Below are 25,672 nucleotides of genomic sequence, written 5' to 3' on the forward strand. Positions count from 1 at the left end.
AAGTGATGCGTTGAACTAAACATCACAATGTCATCAGCAAAAATGAGGCAATCCAAGTGTGCTTTATCATTTGTCCATGAAATTCCTCAGCTGCCTTCTGCAGTTACTTTTCTCATGACATAAACAACGACTACTGTGAACAACGGTGGGGACATAATACACTCTTGCCTTACTCCACTGCAAGCCAGTGTCTGATGTTGTCACGATTTCTGACTGAATATTTGTTACCATATAGATCCTTGATTATTCTAATTATTTTTGCTGGTATTCCATAATATGTCATAATTTTCCAAAGACTCTCTCTGTGCACCCTGTCCAAAGCCTTCTGGAAATCTATAAAATTTATCACAAGAGGTGTTTACCACTCCATACTTTTTGTTCTATAATGTATCTGAGAACAACAATATGGTCAGTACATAATCTCAGTGGTCTAAACCCCACTTGTTCCTCTGTAATTTGGAGATCTATTTGTTTCCTGATATGTTCCAGAATAATGTTGCACATGCTTTTCCAAGGCACTGAGATGATGTGATTCCTCTCCAGTTATTGCAGTTGGTAAGGTCACCCTTCTTTGGCAATTCTGACACAGCAAAACAAGTTGGTTTATTTATCAAAAAGGAAAAGACAAAATATATGGCTGTCAATGTCCCAAACGCAGCCATCGGAGTAGATGAAGAAACAGTAGACAAAGTAAGTCATTTTACTTACCTAGGGAGTGAGGTATGCAATGATGGTGACACAATGCTAGATATCAAGCAAGAAATATCAAAAGCAGCAAACAACTTTCATAAACTTGAAAAGATTTAGAAAAGCAGCATGATTAGCACTGATAGAAAATATTAATTTTTAATTCCAGCATTTATGGAGCATAGTCTCATAAATCTACAATAGACATTGATAAGTAAATCAACGCATTCCAAAGGAAATATGTGGGGAAGATCTTCAGAGTCCATTGGGGAGAGTATCTTGCAACATCAGAAATTCTAAGTAGAGCAAACCAACCTAAAGCATGGTAAGAGGATGATGATGGATGTCTTTAGGACACCAACACGACTTCCACATCAAGTGATAAAATGGATACCACCTGAGAAGAGAAAAAGAGGGTGACCTAGAGAAACATTATGCAGAACAGTAGAGAAAGAAGCCAAGTCCATCAACATGACACTCAGAAGCCTGAACAGACCAACACAAGACTGAAATAAATGGAGGAAAGTAGTAGATGCCCTATGCACTTGTGGGTGTGGAAAGATGAAGAAAGAAGAACTTGAGCTACCTAGGACCCGATTTTTAGAGTACTTAGCATTATATAGCACTTTCTACATTCAAAGCACAGCTCCAATTGACTTCAGTTGCAGCTGTGAGTGCTTATGCAAGTTAGACCCAAGCATCTCAGGTTGTGTACCCAGAAATGAGGAATACACAAATAGTGACTACCTGTGAAAAGAATCCAGTTCTCCAGGGCAGGAGTCAACCGCCTTCACCAAGAGACAGTACTTTCTCTTCCTGCAATCTCATGCATCATTCACTACACATCTTCATCTGCAACAAATGAGGCAGGGTCCTAAAGACAACAGTTTCCTTCACTACACAACCCTGATTCATCCCCCTGTGTAGGTCTGCCCTGTACCCTGAATGTGCCAGGAGTCCTCTGGCAAAAAAAGTATGTGAAAATGCCATTAAAGACTATATCATAGTGCATACACACAGAAGATTGAGTTAAGGTTGTACAGGTATTTCCCAACTTTTGATGGCTGGCTTTGCTTATGCAGTATTTTTAACATAGTTTTTGTGTGTAATTACCTAGATTTTTAAAAAAGCAAACTGAAAAACAAACAAATTCCATCACGTAGCATCATGTTGACACCAGCACGGTACAGCAGCACAACTGGAACATTTGGCTGAAACCTGTGCCATTGAGTCAGCAGAGTAGCTGACAGCAGTAGTAGGTTGCCTGGCACTAACGGGGGGAAGAGACACACACTTTACCAGTGGGTTTCACAGATATTTGCTGACCGCAGAGGAAAGGTGAGACTCAGGAATCTTCAGGGAGTGTGTTCTAGTGGTCACAACCCTTCCGTCTCATCTTCTCCAACCTGTCTCTGTCCCAGTCCTGTATCTTCCCCACCCATGGCTACTCATCCTAGACCCATTTTTCTTGCCATCCACTCCCAGTCTCCACTCCTGAGACATCTCATCCTAGTCCCAGTCGCCTTACCCAGCCATTTCCTCGCTTAATTCCCCATCTGAGTCCACTCTTCCTCTCCCAGTCCCTTTCCTGCCTTGAATCCCTGTCTCCAGTCTCCTTCCTAGCCAGTCTCAGTTCCACCTCTTGGCTCCCTGTCCAATCCGTCTCTCCCCACTGCCCCAGCTTGAGTTGCCACATTCTCTCCATCTCCTCCTCCCCTTGTAAACACTGGCTCTCAGTCCCAGTCTCCCTCCACAAGCTCCTCCTCCAATCTCAGTCTCCTGAGGGCTAACTCTTCATCGCACTCTCTCATCCCTGTATCCTTGTCTCACTCTCTTTGCCCAGCCACTCCCAGTTCTTTACCCGCACCCTGGCATCTCATTAGATCTTCCCCTCGCCCTCAATTCCTCCCTCCACTGGTTCCCAACCCCAGCCTCCTTTTTCAGCCAGTCCCAGTCTTCCATCTCCCTCCAGCTACTTGTCTGATCTCAGTGTTCACCAGCCAATTAGTTCTCAGTCACAGGGTATGTCTACACTACGGGATTATTCCGATTTTACATAAACAGGTTTTGTAAAACAGATTGTATAAAGTCGAGTGCACGCGGCCACACTAAGCACATTAATTTGGCGGTGTGCGTCCATGTACCGAGGCTAGTGTCGATTTCCAGAGCGTTGCACTGTGGCTAGCTATCCCGTAGCTATCCCATAGTTCCCGCAGTCTCCCCTGCCCATTGGAATTCTGGGTTGAGATCCCAATGCAAAAACAGTGTCACAGGTGATTCTGGGTAAATGTCGTCACTCAATCCTTCCTCCGGGAAAGCAATGGCAGACAATCATTTTGCGCCCTTTTTCCCTGGATTGCCCTGGCAGACGCCATAGCATGGCAATCATGGAGCCCGTTTTGCCTTTTGTCACTGTCACCATATGTGTACTGGATGCTCCTGACAGACGCGGTACTGCACTGCTACACAGCAGCATTCATTTGCCTTTGCAAGGTAGCAGAGACGGTTACCAGTCATATTGCACTGTCTGCCATTGTAAATTGGTGATGAGATGATGGTTATCAGTCGTTCTGTACCGTCTGCTGCTATCATGGGTGCTCCTGGCTGGGCTCACTGAAGTCGGCCAGGGGTGCATAGGCAAAAATGGGAATGACTCCCTGGGTCATTCCCTTCCTATGTTTTGTCTAAAAATAGAGTCAGTCCAGCCTAGACTATGGGGCAAGTTTACTAGAGAACCAGAGAGCACAACCGCTCCGTGTCAGAGCCCCAGAGATCCCGCAGAAATGATGAGCTGCATGCCATTCTAGGGGGTGCCCCTGCAACAACCCCACCCGTTGCTTCCCTCCTCCCCCAACCCTCCTGGGCTACCGTGGCAGTGTCCCCCCATTTGTGTGATGAAGTAATAAAGAATGCAGGAATAAGAAACAGACTTTTTAGTGAGATAAAATGAGGGGAAGGAAGCCTCCAGCTGCTATGATAGTCCAGGCAGGACATTAAAGGGTGGGCAGGGAGAGGAGACCAGCCTTCCGCTGCTATGATAGTCCAGGCAGTACAGAATCTTTTCTTTAGACATGATGGGGGGGGGCTGATGGAGCTCAGCCCCCAGTTGCTATGATGAAGATGGTTACCAGCCGTTCTGTACCATCTGCTGGGAATGACCAGGAGTCATTCCTATTTTTACCCAGGTGCCCCTGGCCAACCTCACCGAGGCCAGCCAGGAGCACTCACGGGCTGATGACGAGGACGGATACCAGTCCTTCTGCACTGTACCATCTGCCACCAGGGAGGGGAGGGGAGAGGATGCTGCTGTTTAGCGCTCCAGCACCCCGTCTACCAGCAGCATGCAGTAGACATAGAGTGACATTGAAAAAAGGCGAGAAATGATTTTTTTCCCTTTTCTTTCGGGGGGTGGGAAGGGTGTAAATTGACGACATATACCCTGAAACACTCGGGAAAATGTTTTTGACCCTTCAGGCACTTGGAGCCCAGCCAAGAATGCAAATGCTTTTCAGAGACTGCAGGGACTGTGGGATAGCTGGAGTCCTCAGTCCCCCCTCCCTCCCTCCATGAGCGTCCATTTGATTCTTTGGCTTTCCATTACGCTTCTCACGCAGCACTGTGCTGAGTCCCTGCTGTGGCCTCTGTCTATCATAGCCTGGAGATTTTTTCAAATGCTGTGTCATTTCGTCTTCTGTAGCAGAGCTCTGATACAACAGATTTGTCTCCCCATACAGCGATCAGATCCAGTATCTCCCGTATGGTCCATGCTGGAGCTCTTTTTGGATTTGGGACTGCATCGCCACCCGTGCTGATCAGAGCTCCACGCTGGGCAAACAGGAAATGAAATTCAAAAGTTCGCGGGGCTTTTCCTGTCTACCTGGCCAGTGCATCCGAGTTCAGATGGCTTTCCAGAGCGGACACGATGGTGCACTGTGGGATAGCTCCCGGAGGCCAATACCATCGATTTGCGGCCATACTAACCCTAATCCGACATGGCAATACCAATTTCAGCACTACTCCTCTCGTCGGGGAGGAGTACAGAAACCGGTTTAAAGAGCCCTTTATATCGATGCAGGGTTGCAGGGTTAAATCGGTATAACGCTGCTAAATTTGGTTTAAATGCATAGTGTAGACCAGGCCACAAACATCCTTGTTCCCTCACCCCACCCCAGTTATTTCCCTAAATTCCTTCCTGCCTTCTGGTTCTCAGTCTCTATCTCCTTGCCCTGCCAGTCATAACATTCCTTCCTGCCATCCTCCACACCCTGTTCTTCTTGTGCAGCCAGCCACAGTTTCTTTCTCCACTTCCAGTCCCAGTTTCATCAGGCTCCATGACCCAAATTACTCCTTTCATTCCCTCAGTTTGTACATAGGAGCTGAGGGGGGATGGAGCATGCTCGGTTGCTCTGTTATGGTGGTGCATGCACAGTCTGGTTACATGTAAGAATTGTGAGGGGATGAAACATGCTCAGTTGCTATGTGGAGCCTGTGCATATGCAGTCTGGTCAGCACTAGGAGCTGCGGGAGGCTCAAGCATGCTCACGGAGGATGGAATCTTTGGAGCATGAGCATGTGCAAACAGATTTTTTTTCAAAGGCTTATAACTTGGCCAAAATTGGGTGGATTTTTATTGGGACAGCAAAAGGCCACTCCCTGCCAACTTTCCATACTCCAAAAGCATGGGAGCACTAGATCTTAAATAAAAGGTAGGCAGGATTTTTCTAACATTGCAAAACAACTTATTGTTTAAACTTTCCAAAAGCATTCAGCCTGAGGCAGACATCCAGCATGAAAAATTTCAGCCTAAATGGTTAATGTTTGTAAAAGTTATAGAATATCAGGGTTGGAAGGGACCTCAGGAGATCATCTAGTCCAACCCCCTGCTCAAAACAGGACCAATCCCCAATTAAATCATCCAACAGATTATTGCCCTATATCCCTAAAAGATTGAATTCACAATGCTGGGTTTAGCAGGCCAATGCTCAAACCACTGAGCTGTCCCTCCCCCCAACTAAACCAGCTAAAAGCAGGCTGTTGTAAGAGGAAACATTGGGCAATCTAAACAAGTGGTGGTGCTATCAGGCCCACCTATAATGATCAAGGCCATGGCAAATTGGACTCAAATTCTGTAGCAAGTTCCCCTGAAACCTGTGACAATCCAGCACAGAAAACAGGAAATTTGGTGACTGATAGCTACATTTAAATTTAAAAATGGAAATCTTATTGAATAAAATATGAAAATGAGTACTACAGTCAATATGTTGGCCCCTGTGTTCATTCATTTAAAAAATGAATTCTGTTTATTTTATTCAGTCCCCACATTTTCAATTTGTACTTAAAGCATTGATTATTTTTATTGACAGCCCATACTCCACTGTAGAGGTCATTGGGGGAAAGTTTAAAGTGTTAGTAGCTGGCTAAGGAGCAGCAGGGATGTTTGGCACCCAAAAAGGTGTGGGAGGTTGTTTGAGATTGTGGGCTAGAAATATTAACAAGCTATTTCGGCTAAGGTGAGCTGAAGTTTAAATTATTACATTAAAATTGTCGTCTTTAGGGGGTTTTAGCATTAACCCAGTGAGAGTCTCACACCTTTCAGAACTATTGTTTCATGCTCTCTACAGATTCAGCTAGATTAATTGGTTTCCATTTGGTTAACTTGTAAAAGGCTTTCTTTACAACCATAAGGACTAGAACCCTAATAGTTTAAAAATGAAAATTTATATTCCCGACCATATTTGTGAGTGAAATAGAACTTCAAAATAGGTGGGGTTCTGAACATGAGTTAATTGATATGAGTTCAAGGGCAAGAATATGTGGGTGGATCAGCACTGGTGGGCTTCAGGAAAGGGGTGGCTTTTAAGGAGGAACTTGAAGGAGAAGAGGGGAGGGCACCTGGAGCATACAAGTAGAAGTATGCTGCAAGTGACATCCAAGTGAAGGGGGTGGTATGTGATTGCACCTCAGTGCATAAGGAGACATGGATGCTGTAACTAGAGGGAGGACTGAGTGTATGGATCTGGCTGAGGACTAACAGGAGATATAGGCAGGAGTTGGGGACAAAATGGAGTCAGGTGCAGTCTTGAAGAGGGGAATTGGAGAAGTTAGTAACAGAGTTAAGGAGGGGGTGACATGGTTAGAATGCCAGTGCACCCCACTCATGTACTTATTCACCACACCATTACTAACTTGGACTCTAAATACATTCTATGGGTGGCATACACGAGCCCACTTATCCACTGATGTTTTAAAAACTCCCGCACCCCAATCTGGGTCTATGCTGGTTATGTGCTATGTATGTATCCTGTGAACCTTGTAACCGATACTTGTAATCCCCCATAACTTAAGCCTGACCCCAGAGGTACAGTACCTTCCCTCTTAGCTTGTGTAAATTTGATCTTAAACGCTAGCTTTAATAAATTTTTTATACCCTGCAGGTGGACTTTTCTAAGCACTAAGTGATATAACAGCACAAGTTCCACCACAAATCAATGAGAATTGGCCTCCTATGTTATTTATAATGGGATGGTTGTTAGACACCTAGATGATTTTGAAAACCCCATTATTAGTGCTTTAGAAAATCCGACTCTGCACCTTTTATGCTAATTTAGGCCAACATTTCCAAACCTGGGTGCTTGAAGGTATGCTCCTAAATCCTTATGTAGGTGCCCAGCGATAAAGGGCTTGATTTAATACTCAGGACCAAATTCATGTAAATTATCGTAGCTTATGCACCAGCATGGTGGAAGGGTGGAGTTAGAGCAGAAAAAGCAACTATTAGGAGGGTATAGGAAAGTGTAAGATAAAACAAGCTCTGTCCAGCTTTGTTTCATACCCTCCTATTGGATGCATTTAAGAGTATCAGAACAGCCATATTGGGTCAGACCAATGGTCCATCTAGCCCAGTATCGGTGCTTCAGAGGGAATGAACAGAACAAGCAATCATTAAGTGATCCATCCCCTGTCGCCCATTCCCAGCTTCTGGCAAACAAAGGTAGGGACACTTCAGAGAATGTCCTATCCTGGTTAATAGCCATTGATGGACCTATCCTTCATGAACTTATCCAGTTCTTTTTTGAACCCAGTTATAGTCTTGGCCTTCACAACATCTGGCAAAGAGTTCCACAGGTTGACTGTGTGTTGTGTGAAGAAATACTTCCCTTTCTTGGTTTTAAACCTATAATTTATTCATAGCCCCCGTCCTTCCCTCCACTGTACAAAATTATACCAAATTATGATGGTGAAATATACACCACTTTATACGTCAGATCTGAATTTGGCCCTAAGACTTTCTGAGCAAAGATGGTAACAATGGCCACATTGCCCCGTCTATGTACCTGTCAAGGGAGACTGGTAAAGAGGAAAACTGATAGGTTCCCTTTGTGCAGTTTTCCCCCATTGGTGGAGCAAAGCTTGCCCCATACAAAATGATCAGGGTCTATGGTCCCCAGTACCTGGTGATCCCCTCAGAGGCCCTGCACCAGCCTCATCCTCCTTTCCAGCTCCCTGGCAGTGCTGCTCAAATGGAGCCTCCCTTATGATTCAGACCCCTAGAACCTTGCCAAGGGAGATTCCATAGGATGGATGGCTCTGTGGAAAAGGTAGCATCATGCTGAATTACCTTATTTTAAGATTCCTTGCTGATGTCTGATGGAATGTTAAAAAACAATGCATGGATCCCTAATCCACTGGAGTTCATCATACGTGGAGGCAGGGCGTCTGGTGCCATCAAAGAGAATAGGGGATTGTACTTCTAGGAGGAATGATATGGCTCCTTGACATTGTATTGAAGAAACCTGAGGGATGTTGGGGGATGTAAAGTGAAAACAGAAAAAAGGTGAGAAATAATTTTCCTTATACTGAAAATAGAAATAATCTGGACAATCACCATAGCTGATTAATGACTGTCTGCATTTTGATGATTACCCCTAAAGAAGTGATAAATGTCCGTGTTACCTGTTCATCAGCTCTCAAATGGTACAGTAGCTCTCCTAATATGGCAGTTTTATGTTTCAAAATCGTACCCTGAATCTAAGGCACTGGGGTAAGTTGGGTTATCTTAAAATAGAGTACAAAGTGCTGGATCATCAGATCAATAGATTCAAAGATGAGTCGGTTGTGTGGCTTTATGCAGTTTAAACATTTGTGCAGGGAGTCTGCCCACACAGAGTATTATTGACAGCTACAGATCAATGCTAATTTTTGATCATTTTCAACCTACAAAAACCTCTTGACCCTGTTATCACCTTTGGGGCACTCCAAGTAGTCAAAAGCAATCACAGTAGACAGGGTAAAACTGTCAGAATTCTTAAGACTCAGAGTAGTCTTGACCACCCCGCCAGGAGCAGGCTACTCAGGAGAGGTTAGTCAGGAAGACATGCACATTGCATTCTGGATGCCACTGCCTTTCAGCTGCCTGAAAGACTGTGCTAATTTGTTTCTGGACTTTAAGTGACTTCAGTGCTCATGAATTAAAAAATAAACAAACAAAAGAGGCAATCTGAAGTGAGTCTAAATGCATAAATTATTCATGCTTCATATTTTCTCATTTTATATTTTGAAAGTATGTTTAAAAAAGGTTTTATTTTAAATAATTTTTCTTTTATCATAGTTTACAGTCAGAGCAGTGAAATTAGCTGGACAAAGTATTTATCGTTATCTGTTTATACTGCAACTCAAAATGTGCTGGACAGTTTACAGCAGTGGTTCTCAATCACCCCTGAGAGTAAGCAGAATTCTTCCAGCGGGGTACATCAGCTCATCTAGATATTTCTGTAATTTTACAACAGGCTACATAGAAAGCACTAGTGAAGTCGGTGCAAACTAAAATTTCATATAGACAATGACTTATTTATACTGCTTTAAATACTATACACTGAAATGTAAGTACAATGTTTATTTTCCAGTTGATTTATTTTATAATTATATGGTAAAAATGATAAAGTCAGAAATTTGTTAGTAACAGTGTGCTGTGACACTTTTGTATTTTTATGTCTTATTTTGTAAGCAAGTAGTTTTTAAGTGAGGTGAATCTTGCGGGTATGCAAGAGAAATCAGACGCCTGAAAAGGCTCTGTAAAGGTTGAGAGCCACTGCTTTTCAAAACACACAAAAGGATATGGTCTCTATGTGGAGTAGATGTCAAAGTTGTGCAAGGATGTGGCTACAGAGACCAGAGGTCATCCTCCATTTTCGAAGGTGTGGTTCTGGACTGCAGAGGACGGAACAGATTGTGGTTGGCTGCATCTTACAGCAAGAGTTGGTCAGAAATTTTCTGACAAAACAGTTTAGTTGGAAAATGCCAGCATGCCAAATCTAAATTTTTTACAAAAGCGAGTTGGGGTTGATTAACTTTCTCCAACCCACTTCTGAAACCTGCCTGGTTCCCTGGCAACTCTCTGCTATGCGGTCTGCCCAGGGACTGGGGACCACAGGCTTTGAGGGTCTGCAGCTCCAGAGTAGTCAGCATGGCAGGGCTTTCAGGCTCACTGCCCTGGAGCCAGACGCCAGGAAGTCCTGGGAGACCCCGCTCCAGCCAGGGCTCTGAGGATATGTCTATGCTGCTGCTGAGAGATGTGATTCCCATTGTGGGTAGACAGACTCACTGTAGCTCAGCTTGAGCTAGCATGCTAAAAAGAGCAGTGTTGATACTGCTGCCCAAGTCCAAGCCTGCCCAATCCCCTGGTCCGAGCTCGTGCGGCTAGCCCAAGCCACCGCCAGTGCTGCAACACACATGTTGCTATTTTTAGTGTGCTAACTCGAGCGGACACTAGTGCAAGTGCCTCTGCCTGCGCTGAGACTCACACCTCCCAGCTGAAGTGCAGACATGCGCTCAGAGTCAAGGTTCCAGGAGCCTGGAAATTCTGGGGACTCTCGGGGCTTACAAAGTCCCAGCTTCTGGCGTCAAGTAACTTTACTCACCTGAGTAGCCCCCAGTAAATCTAACAGGAGCACTACTAATGAGAATACAGTTAATTAAACACCCAAGTGTTTGCAGGATTAAGCCTAACGTAATGACCTATGACTGAGAATAATAAGCCATAAACACCAAGGATGAGAAGGACAGTGGTAACATTCCTCAGATCTCACGGTTACTCAGTTATGACCTGCAGACATCTTGATGTTTGTTAGTTTTTAATGGTGAATGAATTCACTCCTTGTAGGCAATATGGAAGCAGTGGATATTTGAATGCGAAGAGTGGGTGGCTTTGCAAATAAGGATTGGGAGGGTGTTCCATACAATGGCCTTGATCCTGTAATCTGATCCACGGGTCCACCCTCTGATCTGCAGGGGTGGACTCTTATGATGATACAAGATCAACTTTGATCTGAGTCATTCACAGAGGGTGATGTGGGGGATAAAGCCTTAGCAGTGTATTCTAGGAGAACTTCTCCCAAGCATATTTTTTAAAAAATAATACCTGTAAACATTTTGCACTTCAAGAACTGTCTGTAGGAGCCAGGGATAAAAGCCATCCCTGGCAAGAATGGTTTTTCAGTCTCCAGAGGACAGGATGAACAACAGGCAGGGAAATCCCTCCATCTCTGTTTCAGTTCAAACACTGGTGAGGACCGTAAATAATTAAACATTAGGAGTTAGTGGGAAAGCTATAGAGGATTATTGGAACAATCCCATTTTTCTTTTTATCTAAGAAAATTCTTTATTTTGTAGCATTGTTGCTACTAGAACCCCTCCCCTGATTGTATGGTTGACACGAAGCAGAGCCATTGATTTTTGTCTGATGCTTATATTCCTATATTTGATCCTTCCACAAGTCTTTGTGTAACAACTCAGAAGCGATAATTTAATGTCATGTGGTCCCTCCTCTCCCCACCCCCCGAACCATGGGATGTAAATTTTAGGCTTTTAAAAGTTCTGTTTTTAAAGGCCATTAGATAACTGTCCTCATAAAAACTATTAATACAGACCGCAGCCAATTGTAAAGCTAATTTTAATCATGTTTTGTGCCAACATAATTTCTGATGCCAGATTTTTATGCCAAGCATGAACTTCAATTTGAGCTCTGTACTTTAACCTGCAGTTCATAATTTTGCATTCAGCTGTATAGGGGTTTGGCTGTGGCAGTTTGAATGCTTCCACTTTCAAGGATCTAAGCCATAAATGTTTATTAAAAGAATCTATAATGAAATCAGTTTTGTTATTTTTTTAATGGCTGCCTTGAGTATGTTGGATGACTGAATGCAGGTTGTTAATCATTAAGTACTCATGTTACAAAAAGTGTTTGATAGTATTGCCATCTAGGGGCTGAACTAAATTCTCCATACTGAAATAAACTGTAATTGAACAGGTGCTGCTATTGACAATATACATATGTTTTTGCTTTATAGCCCACATGCTTTCCATGTTTCTTATGACAAAAGATATCTCTAAATGTCCCGCAGCAGCCAACACTTTTTTATATATAATCTGTTTGAAGTGATTGCTATTTGCATTTGAGCTTATGCTTTTTTGGCAGTGATGACTGGGAATTCCTAACAAAGAATTATATTTTTTGCATTATTAATCTTGTCAGTGTTTGCCTGGTTTAACGGGAAAAGGAATAATTTATCAGAAAAGTATGTTTATCGTCTGCATTTGTGTCATCTTCAGATTTAATATTCATAATGGTCATTCGGATGTGGTGCCGTATTTATCGAAAGCACTAACTTGTTGTGGAGGAAATAACTATTTACATATTTATGATCTAACTTTTAATATTTAAAAAAGAAATTAATATTTCTGTAAAATTTGTATGAGTCTGGTAGCTTAACAAATGTTTAAATATTAAACAATTTCTAGTGTTAACATTTAACAACTTAATATGACTTACTGAAGCAAGGAAATTGACTTTAGCAGTTTTTGCTACATAAAGGAAACTAAATTATCAGTCGTTTTCCTGACATCTATGTAATCAATGCAAAAGCAGAATTAAATATATTAGTGGCCAGTGGAGAAACTCATCCTGGTCCCCAATGAGATTTATAGCAAAATTTGTTAGTCCTCCTGCTTATTTCCAGCCATCTTCTCTTCAAAGTGGGTTGTTTATTGTTATCTATATTTCTGAATGCTACACACGCCATCGTTTTAAGGAACTGCAGAGACCCAACTACATTTTATCTTGTGAACTTGTTGTTTGGGTAACATCTTAACCATGTAAATTATGGGAGACATTTTACTCCATTTCTAATGGTTATTTAACCTTTGGGATTGTTATGTTTTCAATATGGGAACCAAACTGTACTCTCAGTGATGCTGGTGTACATCCAGATGGCATTGCTTTAATTTGCCAGAACATTATGTGATACCAATCAGTATGGTATTCACATGATTCCTGAATACACTATGGAAGGTGTGTGATTAGGGTGACCAGATGTCCCGATTTTATAGGGACAGTCCCGATATTTGGGGCTTTGTTTTATATACGTGCCTATTACCCCTTACCCCCATCCTTATTTTTCATACTTGCTGTCTGGTCACCCTATGTGTGATGTACATAGCGGGCCACTGTGCTAGCATAATACAGATCTTAGCGTCTTAATCCTTCAAAGTGCTGACCACTCAGGTCCTGACGCAGCACAGCATTTGAGCGCATGCTTAACTTTAAGTATGTATGGAGCTACTCACATGATTAAAGTTGAGCATGTGCATAAGTGCTTTGCTAGATAAGGTTCAGAGTGCTCTGCACCTTGCTGAATTGAGCTTACTTAGAAGATCTGCTCCCTACAAACCACAAGAGTTTCTATTCAAGGCTTAGCTGCAGTAATGCACATTCAGTGAGCCCAGCTGCCAGATGTGGTACTTGTGAAATGATTGTGATATCTTTGGAGTCAGAGCACCAGTTGCCCAGTCCAATGCTGGTGTAAACCACAAACACTGATTATTGCCATTTAAACTAAATGAGAAAATATTCTGTATTCCTACTGCAGGGAACAAAGCATCAGGCTCACTTGTTTGGACTGAAACCTTTTACCACGTATCACATTAACATTGTGGCTGTAAACAACGCTGGCCAACTTTCGAGTCCCTGGACTTCTGTGACCACGCTAGAAGCTTCACCCAGCGGTCTGAGCAACTTCACTGTAGAGAAGAAAGAGAATGGCAGGGCATTGTTAATTAAATGGTCAGAGCCTTCCAAACCCAATGGAGTAATTAAGGTAATCTTTATCCTGAAACCTCATTCATCACAGTTAAAAGGAAAATGCCAAATATCATGTTGGAAAACTTTTGCTAAAATTCACTAGACTTAAAAAGGAGTTCTTTGAAGACACACACACACAACTGCACAAGTATGATGTGATGAAGAGATTGAGCAATGCTTACTTTCTAGGTATATGCAAATTTAGATATCTATTACTACTTATATGCTTTCTTGCAACTATGAGTATCTAGAACACTGACGAAATCCTGCCCTTCAAAGTCACAGGAAAGAATATTTTAAAGGCTATGTATTCAGGCTTAATTAGTTTAATATTGTTCTTCATTATATAGAACAGTATCTATTAAAGGGATATTTTCAGCTTAATTTAGCCTTATGCCCCACATTAGGTTTTGTTACAGCAAAGTTCAATAGAAATGTTGCCATGAAGTTTGGGGGTTTCTTTTAAACAGTTTTTGTTGGGGTGTAAATATTAACCTGCAAGGTTTGTAACCCTTATATTGTGACATTAGAGCCCTGAAATAAAATTGAGTAGAAAGTAAATATAATCAAAAGTGAAACTGACTAGTATATTTTCACTGCCCAAGATGAGTGAAATGTAAAAAGCAAACAAATCAGCATTAATTGTGAAAAGTAGGTTAAAATATTATTTCAGCGTTAACAAGCTAAGATGTTGTTAATAAGGAGTTAAGGAAATTAGTTTCTGGGTCACAAATTAATAATCCTTATAAAGTTATGAAGATAAACATTGTATCTAAATAAGTCTCTCTCCTCGAATTCATTTGCAAATTCTCCAACTGATGATTTCCCTTTCTTTTTTCTCTCAGACGTACAATATTTTAAATGACGATAATCTGGAATATAGTGGTTTATCTCGTCAGTTCCTGTTTAGACGCTTGGAGCCTTTCACACTGTACACTCTAGTACTTGAGGCTTGCACTGTGGCAGGTTGCACTCGCTCTTCACCACAGCCAGTCCAAACAGATGAAGCACCCCCTGTGTCTCAGCTGGCACCTGTAATCCAGTCAGTTAATGCTACCAATATTGAACTGAGCTGGTCTGAACCAATTAATCCAAATGGAAAAATAATTCATTATGAAGTTATTCACAGATGCACAAAAGAAAATGCTTCAGGGAACAGAGCAACAACAGTAGAGGAGAAAATTGTTTTCACAGAATATAACACTGAAAATAATACATTTAAATATAATGATAAAGGTTTACAGCCATGGACAAGGTATGAATATAAAATACGTGCATGGAATTCAGTGGGCTATACCGATAGCTCTTGGTCAGTGGCGAAGACTAGTCAAGCTGCCCCTAAAGGTCTTGCTACACCTAGGTTAACCTATGTATCAGTTAACCCCCATAAAGTGCTCATTTCATGGCTCTCCCCAGAAGAACCAAATGGTGTTCTCCAATCATATAGGCTACAAAAAAATGAGGTTTTCTATCCTTTCAGCTTTGATGCTACTACTTTCAACTATATGGATGAAGACTTACAGCCTTATTCAGTGTACAGTTATGCAATAGTTGCTTGTACAGTGGGAGGCTGCTCTACCAGTGAACCAGCCAAAATCCAAACTCTAGAGGCAGCTCCAGCATTAGTCAACCCTCCATCTCTGCAGGCTATCAGTGCCACTCAGATTAATGCGTCTTGGTCCCCACCCCAGATTCAAAATGGAGAAATCACGAAGTACATATTAAAATTAAGTGATGAAGAATATTATGTTGGGAGAGGTTTATCAAGACTGATTTCAAACCTACAGCCTTGCACGCAGTATGATTTCACGCTGGTTGCCTGTACTAATGGAGGCTGCACATCTAGCATATCCCAATCTATTTTGACAATGGAGGCTCCACCACTAAATATGGAAGCCCCCAGGTTGCTAGTCACAGGATCAGAGTCAATAGAAATCACCTGGAAAACCCCAATGAATCCTAATGGTAAAATCAGAAGTTATGAGCTGAGGAGGGATGGAGCTCTTATTTATTCGGGTCTGGAAACTCGGTACCTTGACTTCACACTAACACCAGGCATGGAATACAGCTATGAGGTAACTGCAAATAATAGTCCAGGAAGCACCACTAGCCCACCAGCTAAAATTAGAACCCACCCTTCTGCTCCATCTGGAATGTTACCTCCTCGACTGCAGGCATGGACCCCAAAGGAGATTTTGGTGGCCTGGGATCCTCCTGCAAAAGTCAATGGTGATATAAAAAATTATACAATCTCCATTCGTGAGCCTGCTGAAATGGGAAAGAAAACTGTTGACTTTGACACCTCTCACATTTCTTTTGTTAGACAGTCCTACGTTGCAGCAGACCTAAAACCCTACCATAGGTAAGTTCTGAATACTTAGTTTTGTTGAATGAATATCACAGGATAATTCAAAAAGTTTGAGACTGGGCTAGTATTCAAACCTTTCCTAAAGACTGAAAAATGAGGTTTGAGGGGCGGGGTCTCACATTTTCTTCAGTCGAACAGATGGTCAGATCCCCACAGTTCTTATTCCCACAAAGTCCACACTAAGACAAGATAAATAAAAATCAGTTGTCTGCCTTTTCAGTAAAGTATGCAAGGTCAATCTAGGGTACAAGCAATGCAAGGGACACCTTGGGGATCCTTTGCAGACTCAAGTTCACAGCCTTGCCCAACCCCCCCGCCCCCACACACACACACACTTTTGCAAGTCAGTCGTATTCCACAATAGTTTTTCCTTGTTTTATAAACCGAATTAAAATATAAAACAAAGATCTGTGGGGCAGCTCATCTCTGGTGTATCTGCACTAAGGACAGTTGAGTTATACCAGGGATTCATTTTTTTTTTGTGTTTACAGCACAGACTTGCTGTTTAGATTTTAGTGCAAGCTACATTTAAAATAGTGTACTGTACCAGATTTAAGTGAGAACAAACTTGCTTGTTTTTGTAAAAGTATTGTTTTTTCAAATTCTTGATTATTTAACCTCTTATCTTTTGTGTAGAAGTTCGTTTTTATTCCTTAAATTGTCGACAACTCTTTCTGCATGGTACCTGTAAATAATCTAAATTGTAAGAGAGACTAATAATATGGTATAGTTAATGTTTTGTAAATTAAGGCAATAGTCTAAAAAGACAAAGATTATATAGCTCTTTGAGTATTTTCAGTTCAGCTATTATTGTAATTTAGTGATGTTGACCGTTTGATCTCCCTGCGATATTATCTCTGATATGTAAAGAAGGAAACGGAGGCCTCATCAGTGGATAATTTCTTGGAAGCTTTGGAGTCTGGTTTACATGCTTTAGCTTGAGCCTTCCCTGGGAACTCGGCTGGGCCATGTTAGAGCAGCAAAGGGCGAATGACTTTATGCTAATAAATCCACTTTGTGATACCGAATACCTCCAACCTGGCCTTCTGCACCCAAAGAAAGACCTTTCTGGCCAACATTAACCCAGTTACATGCTGGTTTATCAATCATCAAGATGCCTCAATCCCAGCCAGCAAAATTTGAACTCACTCAATCAATTATTTTTGTCTTGGACCTGGTCTCTTGCCATTTGGAATGGTGCATCTGTGTGTGTCTCTATTTGATTAATGTTTTCCTTCCTTCCTTTTTTTTTGTTAATGTTATCTGTTTGTGTCTTTAATACTCTCTCCAGCTGATCATTTACAGAATAGCTGTCAGTCAGCCTTGGAAAGCTGTCCCCCTCAGTGCCACTGTCCTCAGAGCACATGTTCAGTGAACCTTGTCACTACCAGGCCTCACTCTCCAAACTTGGACCTAGGGGAAGTAGGATATAAATTCTGTCTGAGTGAGGCAGATCAAGTGGAAGATTGCTGTGCTCTGTGGCCAGTGGAGACATTTTTATCTCCGGTGTCTGGATGACAATGGGTGGGTCACAATGTCCATATAATTTCTCTGGCAAACACTTGTGGAAGACGTTTTCTGTTTAATACAAAGAAATGGCAGACTGAGTGAAATTAAAAGCAGACATTTCACTTTAAATGGAAATATAAACACTTCTGGATCACATTTCCATTACAAACGACCCTGTCCAACAGCCCTTCTTTATCTGTGTGGTCCCATTTATTTTACTCACACAAATGAGAATGCCACATGAGGGTTGCAAGATCAGACCCACAAGAGGAAATTACATCATCCCTTCACCACACTAATGTGAATTGTTTTCTTCCCCAAAAATATGGACAAAAATAACTAAGGAAAACTCCTCTCTTTCTAAACAACCTTAATTGATTCTAATCTTATGTGTAGTGCATATGCACAGTTGTAATGCTCTTATTGACTGGTTTCTGATTTGTGTTTCCAAAGATATGAAGTACAAGTTCAAGCATGCACATTGCAGGGATGCGCTACTAGTGAATGGGCATCCATACAGACTCTGGAAGCACCCCCTGAAGTGCAGCCTTCCCCTCTCATAGAGATGCAGACAAGTTCTGATGGATTCCAGTCAGTCGCATCTATTCTGTGGACTGGTCCACAGCGGCCAAATGGGAAGGTTTTATATTATGAGCTTTACCGAAGACAAGCAACTCATACCCACATACATGTAGACCTGGTGCTTGTTTATAATGGGACTTTAACATCCTTCAAAGATACCAAGTTGCTGCCTTATACAGAATATGAATATCAGGTATGAAATGAAGTCAGTTAGCTACAAGGTATACAGATATAATTAAGATTTCAGTACACCTCAATAACAAAAGATGCTTGTTCGTTATAATTATAAAATAAAATGTTTCAATTTTAATTGAATTTTAATTGTAATAGTATTGTACTTAAACAATTATTGCACATTTATTTAAAATAGATCAGACCTTGAAGATAACATTCCATGAGGAATAAATTCATTCACTGCTCTTTTTTCATTTCTTCATCAAAATCATTAATTCTAATTTGTGTGCATTTGTGTCCCTTGCACATCAGAGATTTCCGCCACTTTAGTGGTACCAACTTATTTTGAAGTGCCAGGTAGCTTGGTCTTGTTAGTAGCTTTATTTCAAATGTGCAAATATTTTTATTTTTACTTTTACATTCGATTACCTTTTATGGAAGCAGGATGGACTGGTTTTGTTAGTGGATTATTTTATTTTAGGTGGTAGGATTGCAAATATTTGTCTCACAGTAAATTTAAAAGTTAATTCACTGTTGATGGGTTATTTTTATTTTGTATGTTCATATTCATTTTGTACTTGTTACTTTTCCTTTGGGTTTAAAGGTGTAGCTACGGGACCATTTCTGCTACTTTTGCTGAGTTTGAATAGCATTTTACCTCAGTATGCAAATGGTCCCATTAAAATCAATGTGACTGTTTGCAGGGTAAGGTACCACTCAGTGAGTGTAAGTAAGGGTTGCAGAAATGGGCCTTCTAAAGTAATCCTCTCTGATTGCAAAAGTTCTATGACCCTGAGGCAAGTGAGTTTCTTTGGCCTGTAGTTGTTTTCCATTAATGTCAAAGTCACATATCCCTGCATATTGTTCCTTTATCACACAGGATTACTAGTAATCTATGGCTATATTTGATTTCACATCTATGCATTTAACTTCCATTGTCCCCCTAGCAATGTATCATTTTCTGAAATTCAGTTCATGTTTTCATATGAATCTGGTGAGTTTACAACCTCACCAAAAACTAGCCCTGGATGTATTAGCAGTAAATGTAAATATACCTCTACCCCGATATAATGCTGCCCTTGGGAGCCAAAAAATCTTACCGCGTTATAGGTGAAACCGCGTTATATCAAACTTGCTTTGATCCGCCGGAGTGCGCAGCCCCACCCCCCTCCTCCCGGAGCACTGCTTTATCGTGTTATATCCAAATTCGTGTTATATCAGGTCACATTATATCAGGGTAGAGGTGTATGTGTAGTTTCACAGCAAAGTGATCACGTTTTCACAGACATGAACCAGTATTCTCCTCTGCCCCATAACTGGGCACCAGTGGGTCCTCACTCTTGGTTAAGTGCTGCATAATATATTGTGAGTTTTGAGATCTTCATACACCTTGAGTCTCTCCCTCTTTTTTGCTTATGTAAACTGAGTTTTTGAACTTCAAGAATTGTTTTGATTTGAGATGAAAGCTGCTGTATTCACAGGGCCGCGCTGTTGAGATTTTCCCTCCGCCCCACCTTGTTCATCTATGTGGACATCTGTTTCACATATCAGAGCCTTTTGCAGCTCTGTTCAACTGCTAGTGCAGTGTTCTTCTTGCTGGTTCGGGCCTATACAGAGTTATTCTTAAGAAACTACATTGTTAATATGAGCAACACAATCTTTCAAGACTGCCCCTGACTATGCCTTGGGGCTTGGAGGAAGGAATACGATGGCTATCCTTGTCCTCCTCCAGTGGCTCCACAATGGCCAGGGACAGGACCCCAAAGGAACAATGGCAAGGATGATGGAAATGGGTTTGGAATGATAGCAGAGAAATGGATTCACTACAGTGTGTTTTGAAAAATCTTTATTCCCAATATGATGATCTAGATAATCTTTTCTTTTTCCTCTGGTGGTGTTGAGATCAGTGAAAGAGATCCTAGATAGCCCCAGGTTGAGAAATGTAATGACTTTCATTGGTTTTGTTCTGAGGAAAAGGACTGGTATCTCTGACCAGAGTGTTTCCAGTCACGAATGATGGGGCTCCGATTATTGGATTTCCTACTGTTGCTAATAATATAACTCCTTCCTTAAACTTCAGTGAACTGAACAGCACTAGGGACAATGCAAGGGTCCTTTCCAAAATAGAACACACCACTTAGAGGCTGGAAACTTTTCATGCTTAAAATACTTGAGGGAATATTTTCCTTCAATTAATCCTTTTTTGACCAAAACTGTTAAATCTTCACTGGCAACTGTGTGTGTGTCAGGGATGAAGTCTATGCATTTGTGTGTCAAGTATTGGTGTGTATTTGTATTCAGGTTTGTCTTTTTCAGATGTTCTTTAAACCCTCAGGGACCCATATATGGTCCCACAGTAATGTGAAATCTGTTCTCCTCACGCTATATTAATTTCTTGATGGTAAAATTGCTCTAAAGAATACCAGATCTCATCACTTAACGTGACCCTGTATGTGCCCTAAGGCATTAAAAAAATCCTCAAAAATGGAAACCCAAGGGCAAGTGTGTGTGTGGGGAGGTGGGACAGGAGTTACAATAGAAAATAGTGGCGATTCTCCTCTAGCTGAAGAGGTGGAGTCCTGTATTTTCTGAGCTGAAAGTCCTTGGCTCTGTTCCTTATGCCACTGTTTAGCTTACTGCTATGTTGCCTCTATGTTTGCCGCCACAGACTCATAAGCTGGATATCCCCTTGCCTTTTCAAATGACTACAGCTCCACCTTCGTTAATCCCCCCTGCCCCATGCTAGATGCTGCCACTGCCTCTTTATGCTTCCAATACTTTACCAAAAAATATTTAATTCACATTGTGTTCTTCCTTGCACCAGCCTTTAATTACTTGGTATCTCAATCAGAAGCTCAATCAGTATGGCTTTCAAGTTGTTTTTCATAGCACAGAGACTGTTTGAGTCAAGGGTTTTAATGATTTATTGATGATGTCTGACTCAGGTTGTCTGTATGTTCTAATTTTTCTGGACCGAAGTGCTGCACTTGAGGCAGGAAGAAACTCTATCTTTTATTTTGGTTCCACTCCGTAACTGGGCTGGGCTATCTGGCAAGGCCCTGAATTGGTTTTGTTCCTTCTCGGCCAGCAGCAATATATTTTGTTCCAGTGAGAGATTTGTGTGTGTGTCTTCCTCTTCTGCTGATGTCACTTGTGCATCCCTCTGGGATCTGTTCGTAGCCCTTCCATTGTTGACAATTTATATGTTGCCTGTGAGACAAATTATTCATAAGTATAGGGCTTGGCTTTCACTATTATGCTGATGAAACCTAGATTTATATTTCACTTAAGCACAGTATTGATTCTGCTGTCTCTGCATTGGAGGCTTGTTTGCTGGACATAAAACTTTAAATGCAACTAAATTTCCTCCAGCTGAATGCAGATAAAATCAAACCTCTGTGACTGGGCCCTCTGCAGCACTTCTAGAAATGTTGTTAGTTACCAGGATTCAGTTTGATGGATATAACATTAACATCTAATCTGAGGTCAGAAATTTTGGCGGCATTCTTTTCTGCTGATGTTTTACTGGAAGCTCATATAATTGGGCCTGCCCATCAGCCCTGTGGTTAGTGTTTTATAAGGGCAGATCAGGGGAACTTTTCAAAAGTACCCGAGTGATTTAGGACCTGCATCCCTAATTCTTACGTACTTAGGGGCCCAAGTCTAATTGAAAGTCAGTGGGACCTAGGCTTCTAAGTGCATATGTCACTTTTGAAAATGGGACTTACGTTCCTAAGTCACTAAGGGCCTGATTTTAAAGGTGTTTAGGTGCCAAAGGATGCAGATAGGACCTAGCTGGATTTTCAAAAGGGCCTATGTACCTAACTCCTATAGATTTCAACTGGGAATTAGGCACTAGATACTTTTGAAAATCCCACTAGGCACCTATCTACCCCTTTAGGCACTTAAATACCTTTATAAATCTGGCCAGTAGGTGCTTTTGAAAATTTTACCCCATATCCTCAGCTGGTATAAACCAGTGTAGCTCCATGGACTTTGATAGCCCTACACCAGCTGAGGATCTCGTGCAGCAGGTTTAGTCTCTTGATTCCTCGCCCTTTGGACTGGGAGCACTCTGAAGACAGGATGCCCAGATCCTTGGGAGGAGAAAGCATTGAATGTTGTTTTACAGCAACCCATCTGGCCAGTCTAAGAGCAGCAATGATTCATCCAGTTCTTCTCAGCTGAAGGACAGTGTCTGTGGTGAGCACATGTAAGAGAGGGGGCTTAGTTCTTTTCCGTTTGACAGCAGAGTTATTGGTGTATAATGTATTCACCCTGCTCCTCAGAAAGGTTGTGATACATTGGTCCACCTCTTCATAATCCCTGAATTATGTAGGAGATCCAGGAGAGATACTTGGAACCTCATTTTTCTGGTACTCTCTGGCCCCTTCCTTCACCTTAATGTTTCTTTCCTGGCTTAGGGACACATCCTCTGCAAATCCCGACTATCCAAAGGGCAGCAGACACAACATTGTTCAGCTCCCCCACAAGGATGGAAGAAGTCCTTTCTAGGGACCCTTACCCCTACATGTGGAGCTGTGCTCTGTGGGGAGTACACAAGGGGTGTTGGGGGCTGCTGGATCTGCAGCTATGAAGACACATCAGCCTACCAATTTCTCCATGGAGGGAGGCTGCAGCAGCCGCTGAGGAGTCCATCCATTCCTGACCCCTGCAGAGCAATCTTGCTCACAGGTCATTTACTGGGGCTATATGAAGGGGCCGGGAAATGCACTTGGAGAAATACCTGAGAAAGTGGAGAGGCGTGTTTTGAGTGCTCCTGCAGGATCCTCGAAGGTAGATACGGCTTGTATTCCTAATGTTGTTTGGGGGCAGGATGTTTTGTAAGTTTGTTTAGCTGCTTGTATAATGTTGCTAAGGTAATGGAACATCCGACTACGGAAAGTACAAAGCATTTGAATCCTCTTGGTTGCTTCAAGAAATGACAGTTATATTCCTTTGTTTGCTGGCTTGTCTGACAGTTTTTTGGCTCAGCTCCAGTTTGTGGTGCTTAGTTACTGACAAATAACTAAGCAACTCTTCTGGCTTAAAATGGGGTGAAATAAGGGCTGGATCTCTTACTGGCCAGTGATGGATTTTCAGCAATTGAAAATAACCCTAACCTTTTGTCTCACTTCTTCCCGCTCATCCTTTCAGCTCATCTTTTCCTCTTCCATCCCTGCCAGAAAGATGCAATAAAATGTGGTGGCATAAATTAAATAAAAATTCTTTCTTTCTCTGTTCCTTCACTCAGGAGAGCAGATTTTCTTATAAGATTTTTGATACTTTCTAGTTCCATGTGAACAGTGTGTTTCATGATATTTTAACATTTAGGCTTCTGATGTCAGCCTAGACCTGGAGTTCAGCGATATGTGCCAATGATTAAACAACCACAACAAATGACGATAATCATGTCGTCCCGTTTCCCCACCCCCACCCCAATACAGAAAATGTGAAAATTCAGGTTGTTTCTAATTTCTTCTGGACCAGTTTGCTTCTACTTAACTCTTAGGGTCTCAGTATTTATACATCTTCTGAAGACATAATTAGATTGTTTGAGAAACAAAGTGAGTGGGACCTCAAAATCAAACAAATGAACACTTCCTTGAGTTTTTGTTCTTTAAAATCCACAGTATCCACTCCACAAAGTGTTCAGATTAGAAGAAGTGAATTGAGGGAACATTCTGATCTCAGCAAATCCAGAGTAACTTCTTTGCTTCACTGGTGTAACTGAGATCACAGTTCCAAATACCTCTTACTGCACTGAAATGTATCCTTCATCTCTGTGGGGTTTATGAAAAGGAGGAGACAGAGAGCAATTTTGCAAACACATTTTTCCACATTTAGAAACCTCAGCTGCATGCCAGTGTACTGCCTCAGCAACATCGTCCCAAATCCATGCACACAAGTCATGTGTTTGTGAATCAAGCCTAGAGTTTTGTTCATTTAACTAAATAATGGTACCAGAGCAGATTTATTGGCTTCTCACATTAGCTGCGAACCTATTAAGGTACAACTCTGGCCAGACCTTTTTTGGTATATTGTGATTCTGACATATTCCAAAGTTATCCTTTAAAAAGACATTAGTGTGAGCACCAGGGGGAAATATACTCCAGGGATGTAGATGAATTGATATGATTTCCTTGATTGTATCTTTTTATTTATGAGGCATAATTTATGAGTACTGAAAAGCAAACTAAAATGAGTGATGACTAACTACAGCCAAAGTCATAAATCAGTAGCAGCGAAAGGAGTGGTGATTTTGATCGAATCTATTGAATTAGCTGTTGCCCTTAGTCATTACAGGTATTGGAAAGACCTTTTAATATCTGCTTATCTCTCTCAGGGGAATGGGAGAACTATATCATTATATACCCATAGGAAGCAAATTATTAAATTGTCTGCTTCTTAGAGTTAAATCTGTTTACATCTCTTATTAATTACTGGTTTAACAGTGCAGTATAGGAAATGAGCTGCAGTTACATTTTGACGTGATTTTTAATCCCCAAACTGTTTGCTGTTGTGAGATTTTCCCCCAAGAATGGATTTAGCATTAGCACAACTGTTACTGTTTTAATAGTGTTATGCGATTATTAGTCAAGACATAGAGCGGTGTTAAGAGGATCAAACTTGGCCTAACACATTATCGAATCATTCGAACCCACATGCCTGAAATCCACCCAGCTTTATGAATGTGATCTATAGGCCTTTACTATGGATGCTAACTAAATGCCAGAGGGGAAGGAGGGTTTTGTAACTAAGGCACTGGACAGGCACTTGGAAAATCTCCGTTAATTTCTTGGCTCTGACACAGACAAGTCACTTCATTTCTTTGTGCCGCATCTCCCCAGCTGTAACATGAGGATAAAGGACTTCCTTTCTCCATCCTCCCTGTCTATCTCATTTAGATTGCAAGTTGTGTGGGGGAGGGATCATTTCTTATTGTGTATTTGTACAGCATCTAGCACAATGGGTCGCTGATACTGTTTATGCCTCTAGGTGGTGATGATAATAATAATAGTGTTTTGTTTTGTGCTTTGTCTGAGGAGAGGCTGATCCATATCTAAAAGTAGCTAGGAGGAAAATGACACCCTGTAGTGACAGTCAGTTTACGTCACCAGCTAGGGAGGATTCTACTGTACATAGAAGAGGCAATGATTATCCTGCCTACCATAAGCAATGCCTCTTGGCATTACATTACACCAGAGCACAAAGCA

The 25,672-nt window shown here is 41.6% G+C and overlaps 1 protein-coding gene across 1 annotated transcript in view; it reads left to right on the forward strand.

Annotated features, from left to right (window-relative positions):
• Positions 1–25,672, forward strand: part of USH2A (usherin) — a 577,940-nt gene that overhangs the window by 521,978 nt on the left and 30,290 nt on the right. The window contains exons 62-64 of the mRNA XM_039530373.1: positions 13,611–13,838; positions 14,668–16,184; positions 18,153–18,474. Of these exons, the coding sequence (XP_039386307.1) occupies positions 13,611–13,838; positions 14,668–16,184; positions 18,153–18,474 (2,067 nt within the window). The remainder of the gene's footprint in view (positions 1–13,610; positions 13,839–14,667; positions 16,185–18,152; positions 18,475–25,672) is intronic.

This window comes from Mauremys reevesii, linkage group 3 (genome assembly GCF_016161935.1).
Source record: "Mauremys reevesii isolate NIE-2019 linkage group 3, ASM1616193v1, whole genome shotgun sequence".
In the NCBI taxonomy this organism is placed as follows: domain Eukaryota; kingdom Metazoa; phylum Chordata; order Testudines; family Geoemydidae; genus Mauremys; species Mauremys reevesii.